The sequence below is a fragment of the Micrasema longulum genome, unplaced genomic scaffold, assembly GCF_059751315.1.
Source record: "Micrasema longulum isolate JH-2025_06_02 unplaced genomic scaffold, ASM5975131v1 h1tg002700l, whole genome shotgun sequence".
Lineage (NCBI taxonomy): Eukaryota > Metazoa > Arthropoda > Insecta > Trichoptera > Brachycentridae > Micrasema > Micrasema longulum.
Genome location: NW_028279833.1, coordinates 1 through 15,260, shown reverse-complemented (window position 1 = coordinate 15,260; position 15,260 = coordinate 1). Strand labels below are relative to the sequence as shown.

Genomic DNA, 15,260 nt, shown 5'->3' with positions numbered 1-15,260 from the left:
AGCCTTAGATAATGTAAGGATCTCGACATTTGTGCATCTATCGTACATAATTTTACCACATATTCTCCTGAGAGATCGCATTTCCACAGCATTTATCCTTCTTTCATCTCGGTTTTTCCAAATCCATACTTTGCTCCTATACATCACAGTCGGAAGCAGGACTCCATTGTAAATGTTAATTATGCCTGTTACGACAAACATTTATTTGCCAAGGTTGATTTGTCGTTCTATCATGTTTGAAATCAGATTGTTTGATTTGTAGTGTAAAAATAAAAGTAATAACTATAAAGCGTCCTTTTGTAATTTACTACAAAAACTACCTAGGTAGGATATAAATTTGAATATGATTTTGATCATTTATAGTGTATGCAAATAATTGCTAGAATTTTTATAATAAAATTTGGTAAGATATCCAAAATTAAATGCTTTTATTTGATTTAATTCTACTTTTATTTTAAAAATAAACAACACATTTTATTATTTTTTTAACAAACTAGAATTCGATAATGTTCCAATAAAATGAAACGCGTCGCATTATATGCAATTGCCTATTAAATAAATAAAAGATTAATTAAATCCAATAAAGCATTTTATTTTGGATACCTTACCATATTCTTTAGATCATTATTTTTACTATGGCGTATTTTTTAAGAAAGAAAAAAACTTTTGTTTAGGGTTGGCGATGGGATATTATAAAAAACATGCAATTTTAAACCATTCTGCTAAATATTCCTCATTATTCTGAACGACTAACCGTTAAAAGCTTATAAATTCAATGGTAACTAAAAGCAAACATCTGTTTTTCAGTTCAATTCTTTTCAATTTAAAGATTTTTTTTATATTAATGTGTCTCGGCGGATGAAATATATAGTTCCGACTGTAAAATAGAACCAGGAACCTGTACGACTGCTTTTGACTCGATGGCTCTCATTTACTCTCAGGTAAAAATCCTGTAAAACGAAATAAAATACGGAATGCGATTTTTAAACGTGTTTTACTAATGTTGCTGTATTTTTTCTTCCAGTACGTACGCATTTTTATTTAATTTTTTCAAAAATTTTAGCTGTGTATTATTATTATTTTTTTAATAATTATAAAAAGATGAATTTAATTGTATTTTTGCTCCCGCAAAGCCAAGGCTTGTCTGCAGTTTAAATTACAGTATTATTTGTTTATTTTTTAATTTATAAAAGTTAAGTACATAATTTAATAAGAGATGAAGAATATAATATATTAATGCGCACACTAAAGTTTCACTTGCTGTTTTTAATTATTTTTGTTCTTTTTTTAAAAATGTGTTAAGGTTTTTTTCATCACAATTTTTAACAGGTATTAAATTAAACAGTTTTGATACTACGCTCTCCATTGTTCTACGAGTATCTCCATAGAAGTTCTTCTGTCGTGACACCGTCAATTGCTGTACCGATACTTATCGGGTCACGATCTGGTGGGCTAATTTGGATTTAAAACTGCAATCGAGGAAATGATCTGTCACTACCTCATACTGGCACTGTTTGTTAATAGCCAAAATGTTAACATAATCAAATAATATTTTATTATTGTCTCTTGCCTCAATTTTTATTTTTTCAGGTACGATAGTGTTTACAATTTGTACTTGTAGGTTCAAGACTCGGTTGGGATAAGATTTGAAACAGTGGCCCCATATTCTTGATCCGTATTGTATTATTATTCTGTTGCTCTTATTCTTATTTTTAGTGGTGGGGGTCAGTGCCATGCTAAGTCCTGCCATCACTGCGACCTGTGAAGATCTATTTAAATGGGTCTCAGTGAATAGTTATCGCCCTCCAAGCCCAGGTCTATAAACATCCTGGCTACAGTGTAGAAAGCGAGAGTTCACATTTTGCTTAATCTCCCCCTCCAACCCCAGATCCGTAAAGTACCGGTCTATTAGATAGGGGGCGAGCTCTTTGACATCTTCAGGTTTAACCAGTGGTTCCCTGAGGATGGGAGTCCTTTAATGATATAAAACATCACATTCACATAAAATGTGTATAGGTGTTTCTTCATTTGCACTGCAGAACCTACATCTAGAAGTTTTGGAAAGGTTTATTCTAGAAAGATATTTGTTCAATCTGCAGTGCCCTAAGCGGGCTCTAGTGATTTGTTTTTCATTTGTTTTGGCTGAGTTTTATTAGGTCAAAAGCAAAAATCATTATGTGTTACTTTAGTTAAGTAATTATTTGTATATACTCGATTCTTATAATTAATTTTTTGTTATTTTTTTAAATATTTTTTTATTGAATTTAAAATAAACAGAGGCTTTGTGAGGATCCAGAGGGGTGGAGATGAAGTGTTGATTCCTATGCATAAATCTTCCTTCTCCTCTTTCAAACAGTTTTTATTCCTTTAAAATCTAAAATCTAACTTTTATCTATGCGCGACTGACAGAGAGTCACCCAACAGCTGGATGGTAAGCTTTTGGATTTCCTCAATGCAATGTTTTATAGTTTTTGGATGGGCATCTAAAGGAAAAGACTGATCACCTTACGTTATATGTAACAGAGATGATCAAGGTACGCTGCAATTGAAGTAATAATGTATTACCCTATGCACCACTTGTTGCGGATAGGAAAATTACGATAAAGATGATATACAGTGTTGTCTACATTTACAGAAAAATGGGAGATCGATTGCCAAATAACTTTTCTTTAACAGCATTCAGTTTAAATAAACGCGATCGGGTAACATCTGGCTGTCATCGCATATTTTGAATATTCCTAAGAATTATTATTAAAGATGACAGTGCACAGAAACTGGATTATTTTACATATTATTAATACGTCGAACCGCTTTTTGCTCATTTAAACAACCTTGGAAAACCCTGCCAATATTTTGAAAATTTGAAAGGCAAAATGAGGCGTCTGAATATTCAAGTTAAGTTAGCACCTCGAATATTTATTTTAAGTTTGAAACATTTTCTCGGTATACGAAGTTCGCAACATCTTAAAAGGATGGGAGGTTACTTATTAAACATGACTATTTTTATGTTCATCGATGAACTTGACTTTCGCACTTTGTAGTTTCTAAAAGTATGATTTGCATTTTTAGTAGCAATAGTTTCGCGAATCCAGAATCGGGAGGTCCGAAGCTCGAACATTTTTTTTTCAATGCTTTTATTTCAGCAAATAAAAGACGGTTTTAAAATCGGATTGTGGTCCCGTGGCTATTATCTCGGACTTACGGTTCAAAGATCCGTGGTAAAAATCCCACTCTTCTTCAACTTGATTCCCATTTTGATACAACGCGTTAAAAATAACCTGTCATCGGCTGGTTTAAGTGGCCACTTTACACACTGTGTAACATTCACCATTATGCCTATATCTGAACCATGGTCACTTAAACCAGCTAATACCAGGTCATCAGCCCTGTAGATGCCTAGCCTTTATAAAACCTTTTCTAAAAAAAATAATAATAAAAGAAAACAGTATTCTCGAAAAATGCAAATCATTGAATGTCAAGAGGGTTGCAGACCCATATGGTCTACATCCTCTTTTTATAAAAAATTGCTTCAAATCTTTACGTCTACCACTTTATATCACCTTTAATAAATCTATTGATTCTGGTATTTTTCCATTATTATAGAAAACTGCACACATTTCTCCAATATTTAAGAAAGGCACGTGGGAGGATATCAGAAATTACAGACCAATTGCAAAATTATCATGCCTTAGCAAAATTCCTGAATCTCTTGTATATGATATATTACTCTCACATGTTAAAATTTTATTTCTATCAAAACAACATGGTTTTTTTCGCAAACGATCTGTTACAACAAATCTTATCCATTACACCCAATTTTCGAGTGACAGCATCGATAATAATGTGCAAGTTGATACCATATATACAAATTTCTGTAAAGCTTTCGATAAAATCAATCATAATCTTCTACTATTAAAACTTCAGAGATTTGGGGTGGATAGCTCACTATCAAATTGATTTTAAACGTACCTCACGCACAGACTTCAGATTTTTGTTATCAGTGAGTATTCAGGCTCTCCTTATTCCGTATCTTCTGGTATACAACAAGAATCCAACCTCGGACCTCTACTTTTTCTGATATTTATAAATGGTTTTGCTTTAAAAATTAAATTTTCCAAATATCTTTAATTTGCAGATGACCTTAAAATATTTAAAATTTCAAAATCGATTAATGACTGTCATAAACTACAAAAAGACCTTAATTTTTTGTTTTCTTGGTGTCATGATAACAACTTATTTTTTAATATAAATAAACGTTTGTCTATTAAATTTTTAAAAAAAAAACCTTTTTTAATTATTTAATCGACAACACAATTTCAATGAACGTCGAGACAATTTGAGATCTTGGGATACTTTTTGATAACAAACTTAAATTCAACCATAACATTGACTATATTTCAAAGAAAGCGTCCAAAATCTGTGGATTTATTTTGCGGATATCTAAGCCATTCAAAAGCCTAAAAATTGTAATTACATTGTATCAATCATTTGTTCGTATTTTGCTTGAATTTAATTTTTTAATATGGTCTTCTAATTATAATATTCATATAACGCAGATTGATTCGGTGCAACGTAAATTTTTAAAATCGTTAATATTTCGAATCAGATCTAATACTTTTATAGTCAACTATTATTATTGTCTAGAGTACTTTCATTTCTTAAATTGAAAATTCAGAATGATTTTGCCTGGTTTGATATTCTTGCACAAATAAATATCTAGCGTATGGATGCCCATGATATTCTTGCTCATATTAACCACAATGTACCTCACCGAAACTTGCGTACTAATGCTGTCTTTGCCATGGAAAATTATTAAACCAACAACGGATTCTTTTCTCCTCTGCCAAGGATCTCAGAACAGTGAACGAAATCTCACTAAACGGTACTGTCGCTGTGTTCCTACAGCAAGGGCAGGCATTTAAAAAGCAAGCGGTGTTGTTTCTCCTGACTCACTATGTCACACTTGCCATTTCTGCCTAGATTATGCTATAAACATACCTTTTGTTAATTATAAACTTTGTTAATTTAAGTACATTTTAAGAATGTGTAAATTAAGTATTGCTCATCTATGCCAATCTATTAGGGCCTATTTAAGCCTGTTGATTGGCTTGAAAACAAAAAGAAAATGTTTTTCATCTCTGTTGTAATATTTTAATATTAACAGCTCCCTGGAGAGTTGAATCCAGTCCTTGACAAACTCGAAATATTGTTGATATTGTAGGTATATTAAAAAATTTGATTCTTAATTTTGTCTTTCAATTTTAACTTTTTAATTTTAATTCTTAATTTTAACTTTTAATTTAAACTGTAAACTTACTTTTTATTTAAACTTTTCATTTTAATGTTAACTTTTACTTTAAATTGTAATAATTTGATTTCAACTCTTAATTTATACTTACCTACATCTACTACCTGCATCGAATAATTTATTGTTAGTTGTGATTTTTTTTACAATTAAATTGAAATGTTCATGGAAGCAGAGAGAGAGGGAGGAAAGTAGAGTAGCTTTACAATGTCTTCTACTTTATATGAACTTTTTATGTTATATTTTTATTTTTACTTTTTTAGAATTAAATTATTTTTCCCCTCTCCTCCTGCATTCATTAGTGTGAAATCTGTAATTGGTCTTACTTTTTAAAATTGTTCTTTTGTATCTTGTTTTTTATATAAAGACTGTATGATTTCATTAATAAATAAATAAATAAATTTTTATTATTAAAAAAAAAACATTGATGTACATGCATTTATATATTTTTTTAAATGACTAATGATCTATACTATACTATAAAGAGAAGAGGGGGTTAAAAAGGGAGAAAAATAGGAAGAGAAAAGAAAAACTTACATTCTCAGGAAATGACCTTTCATACACGATTTGAATCTAAATAAAAAAGGGTCTTTAAGCTTAGCGTATTAGATACATTTTTCGACGAAAAATTTAACTATTTAAAATTTTAACCGGGTAAAAGTTTTTGCTAATAGTGTAAAATATCTCTCTACACGGGTGAAGTGGCATTTTGTTCTTTGCAAATTTCGTTCCTCTTAGCCAGCGCGAGTGGGAGTGAGACAACATTCTAGGCGCCCGATAAACTTGAAAGTTGGACATTTTTATTGGCCTCGTATGGAGAAAACACGTTGGCTCCGTACAATCAATTATCCCAAAAGCGCATCGCAATCAGAAATACGAAACTATTAACTATTAACGAGCTGCAGCAGAAAAATACGTAAAAACTTTCAGGTACAACCAGCGATTGCTTCGTTTTGATTGGATGTGAGCTTTCTAAAATGCCGTCTTAAGAAGCGCTAATAACATCGCTACAAACTTTACTCATAACATGAGCAAAGCTTTTCATATTTTCCGGTTTAGCTTTTAATTTAATTTTTCTAAAATCGATTTCTTAAAAAATTAAACACGTACGAAGCAGTCATTTTGGAAACGGAAAATGGAAGATCCTATTTAAACTTATCTTCTTGAAAATTAAAACAACACAACTGGCGGCCTCTATGGTGTAGTGGTCAAGACTTTAGACTCACACACGGAAGGTTCCGGGTTCGATTCCCAGTGAGAAGACTAAAAACAAAATGTGATTTTTCTCAAGCCTGATGTAACTCATCACTGCAATCGGGCCTGCTGGTCTGTTGAGGTGCAAAAAAAAATGTTTTTAAGCTCTTTTTTATTTACCGACTGGTCTCGAAGCTACACAAGCTTTCTTTTTTAAGTATACGTATAATGCATACTACAAAACATTATCTTTATTTGTTGCAACAGAGAGGGAAAACATTTTTGAGAAGAAGAAAAATTTTACAGAAGGGAATGTAGAAGTCAAGACATCCACAGAAGTGATAATTTGTCATTAGATTGTTTTAGTGGCTACATTACAAACTGTGTTACATTCACCATTCTGCCCATGTTCAAACATCCACATTTAAAGTGACCACTTTAACCAGCCAATGGCAGGTTATAAGCCCTGTACATGCCTAGACTTCCATATCCCTTCCTCAAAAATATTTTTCCTCTCTATTGCAACAAATTTAGATCTGAACAACTCCCTAGGGAGGAAATCAAGCCAGTCCTCAAACATTTGGACATACTCAAAACATTGTTAAATTAACCTTTTTTTTTTAACTGAGTCATTCCTACTTAACACTATTATTTACCTTTTTATTTTTTTATACCTCAAAAGGCCAAGAGACCAAATTACTATATTTATTTCAGAACCAAATAACTAAACTTTAGAAAAATCATATCACCTGTGAGCATAGCAGCCATCGAGTCAAAAATTCCCGATTTTATTTCACACACAAAATGGTATTCTTCGCACGCCTGGACACAGCAATAATATTTACAAAATATGTTAATTTACGCACGTAAGTAAACATTTAAAAAATACTTTATAGATTAATGTACCTTATTTTATTGTTTGTAAATTAGAAAACAATGGTTTTGTGATTTGTATGACAATACAAGATAAAACGAAATTTTTGCTAAAAATTAATCAATTACGCATTTAATAAGTATGACGTTTTACATTTTATTGTTTGTTAATTGTTTTTCGAAGACAAACTTCATTTTAGACAGACAGTAGATACTCGAAAGCCTAAATCACCTTTAACATTTAGCCTAAATCCCAAATCAAAACAATTTTTATAGATGACTGATGCGCTATGTCAAAGTTATTAATCGTCAGATACAAACCTCGCATCAAAAGAGTCTCCATTGATTTATTTACTCACTTGACAACAAGTTCCCGATTTAGCCGAAAGCACGGCGCACGAAAATCAAATTATGAAGTATCACGTAGGAATAAAGAATGTCTCTTGGATCATGGCGAATTTGAGTAAGTTGTACCACATGGTACCGAGAAGGGGACGAGCAGGGAATATATCCAAGGTTGGATTATTATTATACCATTTGCGGTTCGTTTTGGCCTCTGCCAAAGGACAATGAATGGTAATATCATAATTTGTAATCCCAACATTGGAAACGTTTCCATCAAATATTATGAATAGTTATAAGATTCGTGTGGAAATTTTATATGAGAAATGTGGTGAAGACTCGGGGAAAAGATCTGTACATAAAAAATCATTATCTTTGCATTTGAGATTGCTTTACTAAGGAATGAAAACCCTCATTAAATTTACCAAACTAGAATTTATGTTTTCTTTATTAACTTTTGTGTGACTGTGATGTCACACAAGTTGACATAAGACACAAGACTTGATATATCTTTCTTTTTTTTAAAATGATAAACTCATATTTTTTGTAATGTCAGATTGACATTTTCACACTGGAGTTGGAAAGTAAAATTTGTACAACTATGCTGGATGTTAATACAAAAAATATATATTCTTGCTATGCGAAGAAAAAATGTCCGCTAATTCATCAACACATCTGTATAAGAGAGAGCACGAAGATATAACTTATATTAGGCGGCCTCCGTGGTGTAGTGGTCAAGACGCTTGACTCACGCACGGAAGGTTCCGGGTTCGATTCCCGGTGAGAACACAAAAATTGAAAAATGTGATTTTTCTCAAGCCTGGGTGTTCTGTGATGTAAATCACCACTGTAATTGGGCCTCCTGGTCTGTTGTGGTGCAAAAATAAAAATAAAATAAAATAAAAAAATAACAAGGAAGAGAGAGACGCTGTTCTATGGCGGGTGTTATGTAAAACAGATTCAGTCTTCAGTCGGTTGATGACAGTGATGGGGGATGCACGTGCGTAGTATTAGCGGCATATTTATGATTTTCAATTTATTTGGCTATAATAATTTATAATTTGCATAAATTATGGAAAAAGAATTATTAAACCGTGAGTATCCATGTTTTTTTTTCACGATGTTTTTTTTTGTAACACGATGTCACATCACCACGTGGAAGAAAGTATTTATCACAGTCTTTAAGAATTTAAAAATAAAAAAAAACGCTCAGTTAAAAACTTAAATTTTAAAAGTTTTAGTGACAAAGTACAATTTGGGGTCTGCTTTTTTATATTAGAGTTGGGTAGGTTAAACAAAAAAAATAATTGATTGTATTATTATTAGGGACTGTTCAAGTTCGCTTCAGGATATAATAATTTATGCGTATGACGTCATAGATCTAATTAATTATTAAGTCGATACATTTTGTAAAAGTTCTTTAAACTTTTGTCAAATATAGAAAAACGCCTTTATTGATTGAAATTGCATGTTTTTATGTATAAATGTATATTTTTGTTGATAAAGGTAATAATGAAAATACTGACGTACCATTGAATTAATTTAAAAATATTTTTTAAACTCAGTCAGTTTTATGAAATTGAAATCAAAACAAAATTCAAAGTTTTTGGATCTCTAAAAATTTAACATTTTTCTAGTTTGAGTTTTACCTGGCATGACAGTTGGTGATATCATGAGGAAATTGATACAAGCTGCACCAGATCCATGGCCAATTAACGTCACACTTGAAGGATCTCCTCCAAAAAGTTCTATGTTTTGCTGGACCCAGTGTAAAGCAGCTATCTGGTCCATTAGCCCATAGTTGGCTACTCTCGCTTTTAAATGTGGCGCAGGATTTGCATTTAAAAACCCTGAAAATAAATATCCTTATCATAAAACAATTCATTTACGATTAAACTTAGGAAAATCTTATCTTTTTTTTTTATGAGTAGTTGTGATTTTATTTAAAATCGTATTAAAAATCAAAATTTTCTTAGTTTTTTAACTTTGGAAGTTTTAAAGTGTAAAATTGATTTCATTTTATAAAAGATCTATAACGATTCCTTGAGGAACACCAGAATATATGCCATTTTTGTATTATTCAACAATTAAGTTTTTATTTATCTCGTAAGTTCATTTGACTACTACGCAATAATTCCATGGTTGCAATTGGTCTACAAAAGCCATAATATGTCTGAAATATTAAATGTCAATAATTTTTTTTTGAAATGGTTAGAGTATCAATTGCAAAATGAATATCTTACCTAGTAATCCAAGTCTGTAGTTAATGGTGATGACCACCATATTAGCGTAGCTTGCCAATACAGATCCATCAAAGGGGTTTCCAGAGTTCCACTCAAATGATTCTCCATGGATGAACATCACAACAGGATACTTCACTTCTGGACTACCGCTTACTGCAAAAAAGAAAAAAAATCGATTATTACGTGGAGAGTTTTAAATTGCCACTGATACAATATAAAAATAATGATACTGAGAAAAAAGCCCCACAAGGATTTCAAACAGCCATCGCTAATTTAGGTTATTATTTTTGCTGAAAGGCAGTTTTTTCATAATTTACCACAAACAATAGGCTGAAAGAAATAAAGCACAAAATATTTTAAACTAAATAAGAAAATAAAGAAAAACTTTTCTAAAGTAATGAACGGATTTTTGTTTTCCTTTTATACGATGTTCTCAATCTCTGTTGTAATATAATCGTCATAATCATTTGTACTTGATAGAAAAAAATATAGATTGTTTCAAAGTAATTTATATATAACAGATAATGTTCTTATACCATACATGGTTACGTACGTAAAGTTTATCAAATACTATTTTTTAAATGTTTTTACACAAAATAGTATATTTTATATATCAAAAAGGGGTATCGACGATTTTTACAAATATTTTTAAACGCATTTACTTAGTTCATTTATAACTTATAAAATAAATTTTCATTTAAAATCAGGTATGATGAAAATAAAATGCAAAAAAAAAAATTAAGCGAAAACCAAAAAAGTATATAGTTATATATTTTTTGTTCTCTAGAAAATGTTTGAAAAAACTCGTGTATGTTTCACTTATTTTTTTGCTTTCTACTTTAACAATAAAACTTTGTGTCATGGTGCTCTTTCAAAATATTTTCTTTAGAAAACTGCGGCCGTAAAGTCTAATATTACTTCTCGTGCAAAAATAGCTACTGGAGTCAACAAGATACTGTTGTAGCATTTTTCAATATATGCACGAAGTAAGAAGTACAAGTATCCTTTTAAAACGATGCAATTTCACATAATATGAGACTAGCATCATCTCTACACAAGCATGTTTGTACTCGTATCTGCTAAAGACCCAAGAATTTGACAACCTTTTCATCAAATGTTTTTTTTATATACAAATTTATTAAACTTCTCTTAACTAGGTGCCATTTGAAAAAAAAAACCTTGTTTGTGTTAATTTATTAATTAAACATACATTTTATATTTAATGTTGATACAGCTTGTCTTTTGCGGTTATTTGGGTGAATTTCTTTAGAAAATAATTAGGTACAAATTTTATCACAATTTTTAAAACTGTTAAAAAACAAAATCATCGAAGAAGAAGCATTGACATTGAAAAATAGATTGAAGCAGTACCGAGTATGCTTATCGGTGAAACTACATTAAATACCACCCGAATAAATGACAGTTTTAACTCTTTAACTTCACAAACATTAACGTAAATGCATGCAGAAAAGTAAATATTTCACAAACCAACCAATGAAAGGTCATTAGCATTGCAAATGCTTTGACTATTGTATATCCTTCTTAAAAATGTTACTTATCTGTGTCGTAATACGTTGATAGTAAAAAAATATTAACTTTGAGCTCTTTTCCATAATAAACAAAACATTTTTCCATCTTTCCTTAATGGCAAGCACATATTATTTTGATGACAATTCTACAATTAAATTATATAAAAATCCATCGTCTCAATAAATATAATAATAAAAAGGAGACCGCAAAGAGAACCAACTGTTATTTCGTTTGATTCATATTCTAAGAAATGAAAATTACGTGGAAGCTGTATGATTATTTTGGTGTAAACAAACAAACTATCACACCGTTTTCTGTAGAGGTAGACAGAGAAGATAGAATGCCACTTTAGTCTATCTTTGCATTCAGATTTTGGTATTTCTACATTCATACAATTTTAACCAAGAGTCAACAAACTTATTTTACACTAAGTGGTGAATAAACCGGGTGTACACCTATAATTAAAAATTCATGATTTATCATTTTATTTTCCAATATTATTTTATATCTTGCATTAATAAACTACAATACACGTTTTATTAATGGGATATTGAAAAATAATACAGTTTTTATTTTAAATTTGACATTTATTCAGTAAATTGTGATGATATTGTGAAAAAAATATAGTTAAAACGATTTTAAAAAGGCAATTTTTTAAAAAATATAATTAATTTAGGTTTAAATAAAAACATACGTTTTCAAAAAGAATATACCTACGATAATATAAAAGTAAACAAAATTAAAGGGAAAGCAAATATTTTTTTGAATAGGGGATATCTTTTTGTAACGGATGTGCCCAAAAATGTTAAAAAAATTATGCACCTAGATGTGAGTTACCCAAAGGTACTTTTGACTCACCCATCTCAGCCGACGCGCAAGGCACTACTAAAACAAACCAAGTTATCGATACGTCAGTTTTTTTACTCCATATAATGAATGGAAGGGGATGTAAAGTTGTCAATCCTATAAGTAATTTACGTTTAAAAATATGTGTCTCATTGATCCCGGGTTAATGTAGGCATTTGTAGAATTAAGTAATGCCATACGTTTTCGTCATATCTCTTTTTATCCCCTCTTTTGTTGTTCATTCACTCTACGTGTTTAAACCAACGCAGAAATTATTTATTGATTTTGCTGATAGTGTTTATTTCTGACTTATATAATGAAATTTGTGCTGTGGAATTAATAAAAATGTAAATCTGAGGACTTTATAAATATACAAGGAGATTACGATAATACTCAGTTCTATTTATAATACAGTATATGAGTTCGTTCAAATGTTTGTAGACAAAAGACTGGATTTCATATCCTCAAGATTAACAAATAACAACAGGGATAGAGAATACCGAAAAAAAGGGAATATGAAAGTCTAGGAATGAACAGGGCTTATGACCTGCCATTGGCTGGTTTAAGTGGCCACGTTACACACTGTGTAACATTCACCATTCTTTCCACATTTGAATATCTATATTTCTTTTTTTTTTTCATCCGTTGATGTTTGTGAAGTTAAAAAGCTAAAACCTTTATTTATGCGGGTGAGATTCATCTGATTGAATTATTTCCATACTAGCAATATTGATAAATTCACCTGGTCTATCAAAAAGTATAAAAAATGATAAGAAATTTGTAGGCTTTACCTAGTATATAGGTGAAATAATTTATTCAGATGAATTTCACCCGCATGAATAAAGGTTTCAGCTCTGAAACTTCACAAACATCAACAGATGAAAGAATTAAAATAATATACCTAAATGTTCAAATAGGGGCCAAATGGTGAATGTTACACAGTGTGTAAAGTGGCCACTTAAACCAGCCAACGACAGGTCATAAACCCTGAAGATGCCTGTGAAAGCTAGCTCCTATATTTTATAATAGAAAAATATCATAATTGGAAACGAAGAACTAGAATCCTAGTCATCCATGCGCTCTGTAGCTGCAAGGCGAGCTCGAATATTCATTTACTAAATAGCAACCTTGAGATGATTTTCAAAAAAAGGGTGCTATCAAAATTATGCAACTATAATAATGGACATCGGATCTTGAAATAATCGGGGTGCATACATGAAATGTATTATTGTAAAGGAAGTGAGATCTGCGTGCAAATAAAGAGTAAACTGGCGTTCTTTTCTCTATATCTACTTCAATAGGAAAATAGAGTGAGGTTTTTTTTGTTAGTTTGATTTTTTATTTGTAAAAAATGTGAACGCGGCAGTAAAATTAACATGGTATGTTATAACATTTAACATATTTTGTGAAAAAATTCTCTCGAGTCACTGTGTGGCAATCTGAGGTTAACTTAATTTAATCTAAGGTAACTTGAGGTAAAGAAATGATTGCCTTTTGATCACGGTTTATTTTTATCTTTTTTAAAAGAGTGTCTTAGTGATCTTATTAAATATTATTTTTATCTCTCAAATGAATGTTTTATATATTTGTTCCAAGGGACTTGATATTTGTCATTTTCTAAGATCCTAATGGACGAAACATTTCACTAAAAAATATTTATAAAATGTATATGAATATGTAATGTAAATACTTTAAGAAAACAAAAAACATCACCGTAAAATTCATTGAAGTCGCCAAGATATTCATTAATTAATTAAAGTTTGCAAGGCGGATTACATCACAGAAACGGGCGGGTTAATTATTCACAGTGATTAATTACTATTTTGTATTAGAATTTCACAAAATACCGTAGTCTCAATAAATATGATGCATCTCTGCTAGAATACAAACTGCAGTTCTCTACAAACACTTCATTTTGTTTGGTTTTGCACCCCTGTGGTGGCTATATTGCACATCTCGAGGCTTTCCACACAAGGAATTGTAAAAGCTTCCACGGCTAGCACATACTCACTTTAAAACTTGGCAGGGAAACTTTACACTGCATACTGCATTATATTAAACGAAAATATTGGACGGGGTTGCAACACTAAAAATAATAAGCGAAGCAGGCGGTGATATTTATATCGAAAAACTTTTGTTAGTATATGCGCACACGTATTATCGTGATGTATATTTATAAGATAAATAATGTAATAAATTATTTATAAATACAAGTTATAAATTAGAAGACTAAGTATATTTCAACTTATTTATTTGACCAATTAGCAATTTCATCCTCTAATGAGCATCTTCAGACTGGTTATTATTATAGAGTGTAAGGTTCGTTTATACTTAACTGACAATGATCTTAAGTATCGGTCAAACATTAAAAATAAAAGTCTAAAGAGATCATAATAAATTGTTAATTTTTAAATCATTAACTTTGTGGTCCAACATTTAACTAAATCAACAATTTATTGAGTTTGTCCAATTTTTTGTAGACAAGGACTGGATTCAAGACTTCTTTATTACCTTATCTTAAATGTTCTTCATCTCTGTTGTAATATGTTAATATAAACAGCTTCCCGGGGAGTTGAATCCAGCTCTTGTCTACAAAAATTTGAACAAACTCAATATATTGTTGATAAATTCACCTGGTCCATGAAGAAGTATAAAAATTGAAAAAATGACATTTTCAGGCGTTGCCTAGTATGTAGGTGAAATAATTAAATTAGATGAATCTCACCCGCATAAATAAAGGTTTCAGCTCTTCTACTTTACAAACATCAATAGATGAAAGAATTGAAGGAATAAAGATGTTCAAATATGAGCAGAATGGTGAATGTTACACAGTGTGTAAAGTGGCCACTTAAACCAGCCATTGACAGGTCATAAGCCCTGTAAATGCCTAGACTTATATTTAACTAAATGTTATTAAATATTTGTAA

General features: G+C 30.7%; 1 protein-coding gene across 1 annotated transcript in view; it reads right to left on the bottom strand.

Moving 5' to 3' along the window:
* The window catches only part of LOC148271718 (neuroligin-3-like), a 49,164-nt gene extending 36,815 nt beyond the window's left edge, over nucleotides 1–12,349 (bottom strand). Inside the window, exons 1-3 of the mRNA XM_088241020.1 lie at nucleotides 12,346–12,349; nucleotides 9,958–10,110; nucleotides 9,364–9,564 (exon numbers count right to left, since the gene is read on the bottom strand). Of these exons, the coding sequence (XP_088097146.1) occupies nucleotides 9,364–9,564; nucleotides 9,958–10,110; nucleotides 12,346–12,349 (358 nt within the window). The remainder of the gene's footprint in view (nucleotides 1–9,363; nucleotides 9,565–9,957; nucleotides 10,111–12,345) is intronic.
* Between the last annotated feature and the right edge of the window lie 2,911 nt (nucleotides 12,350–15,260).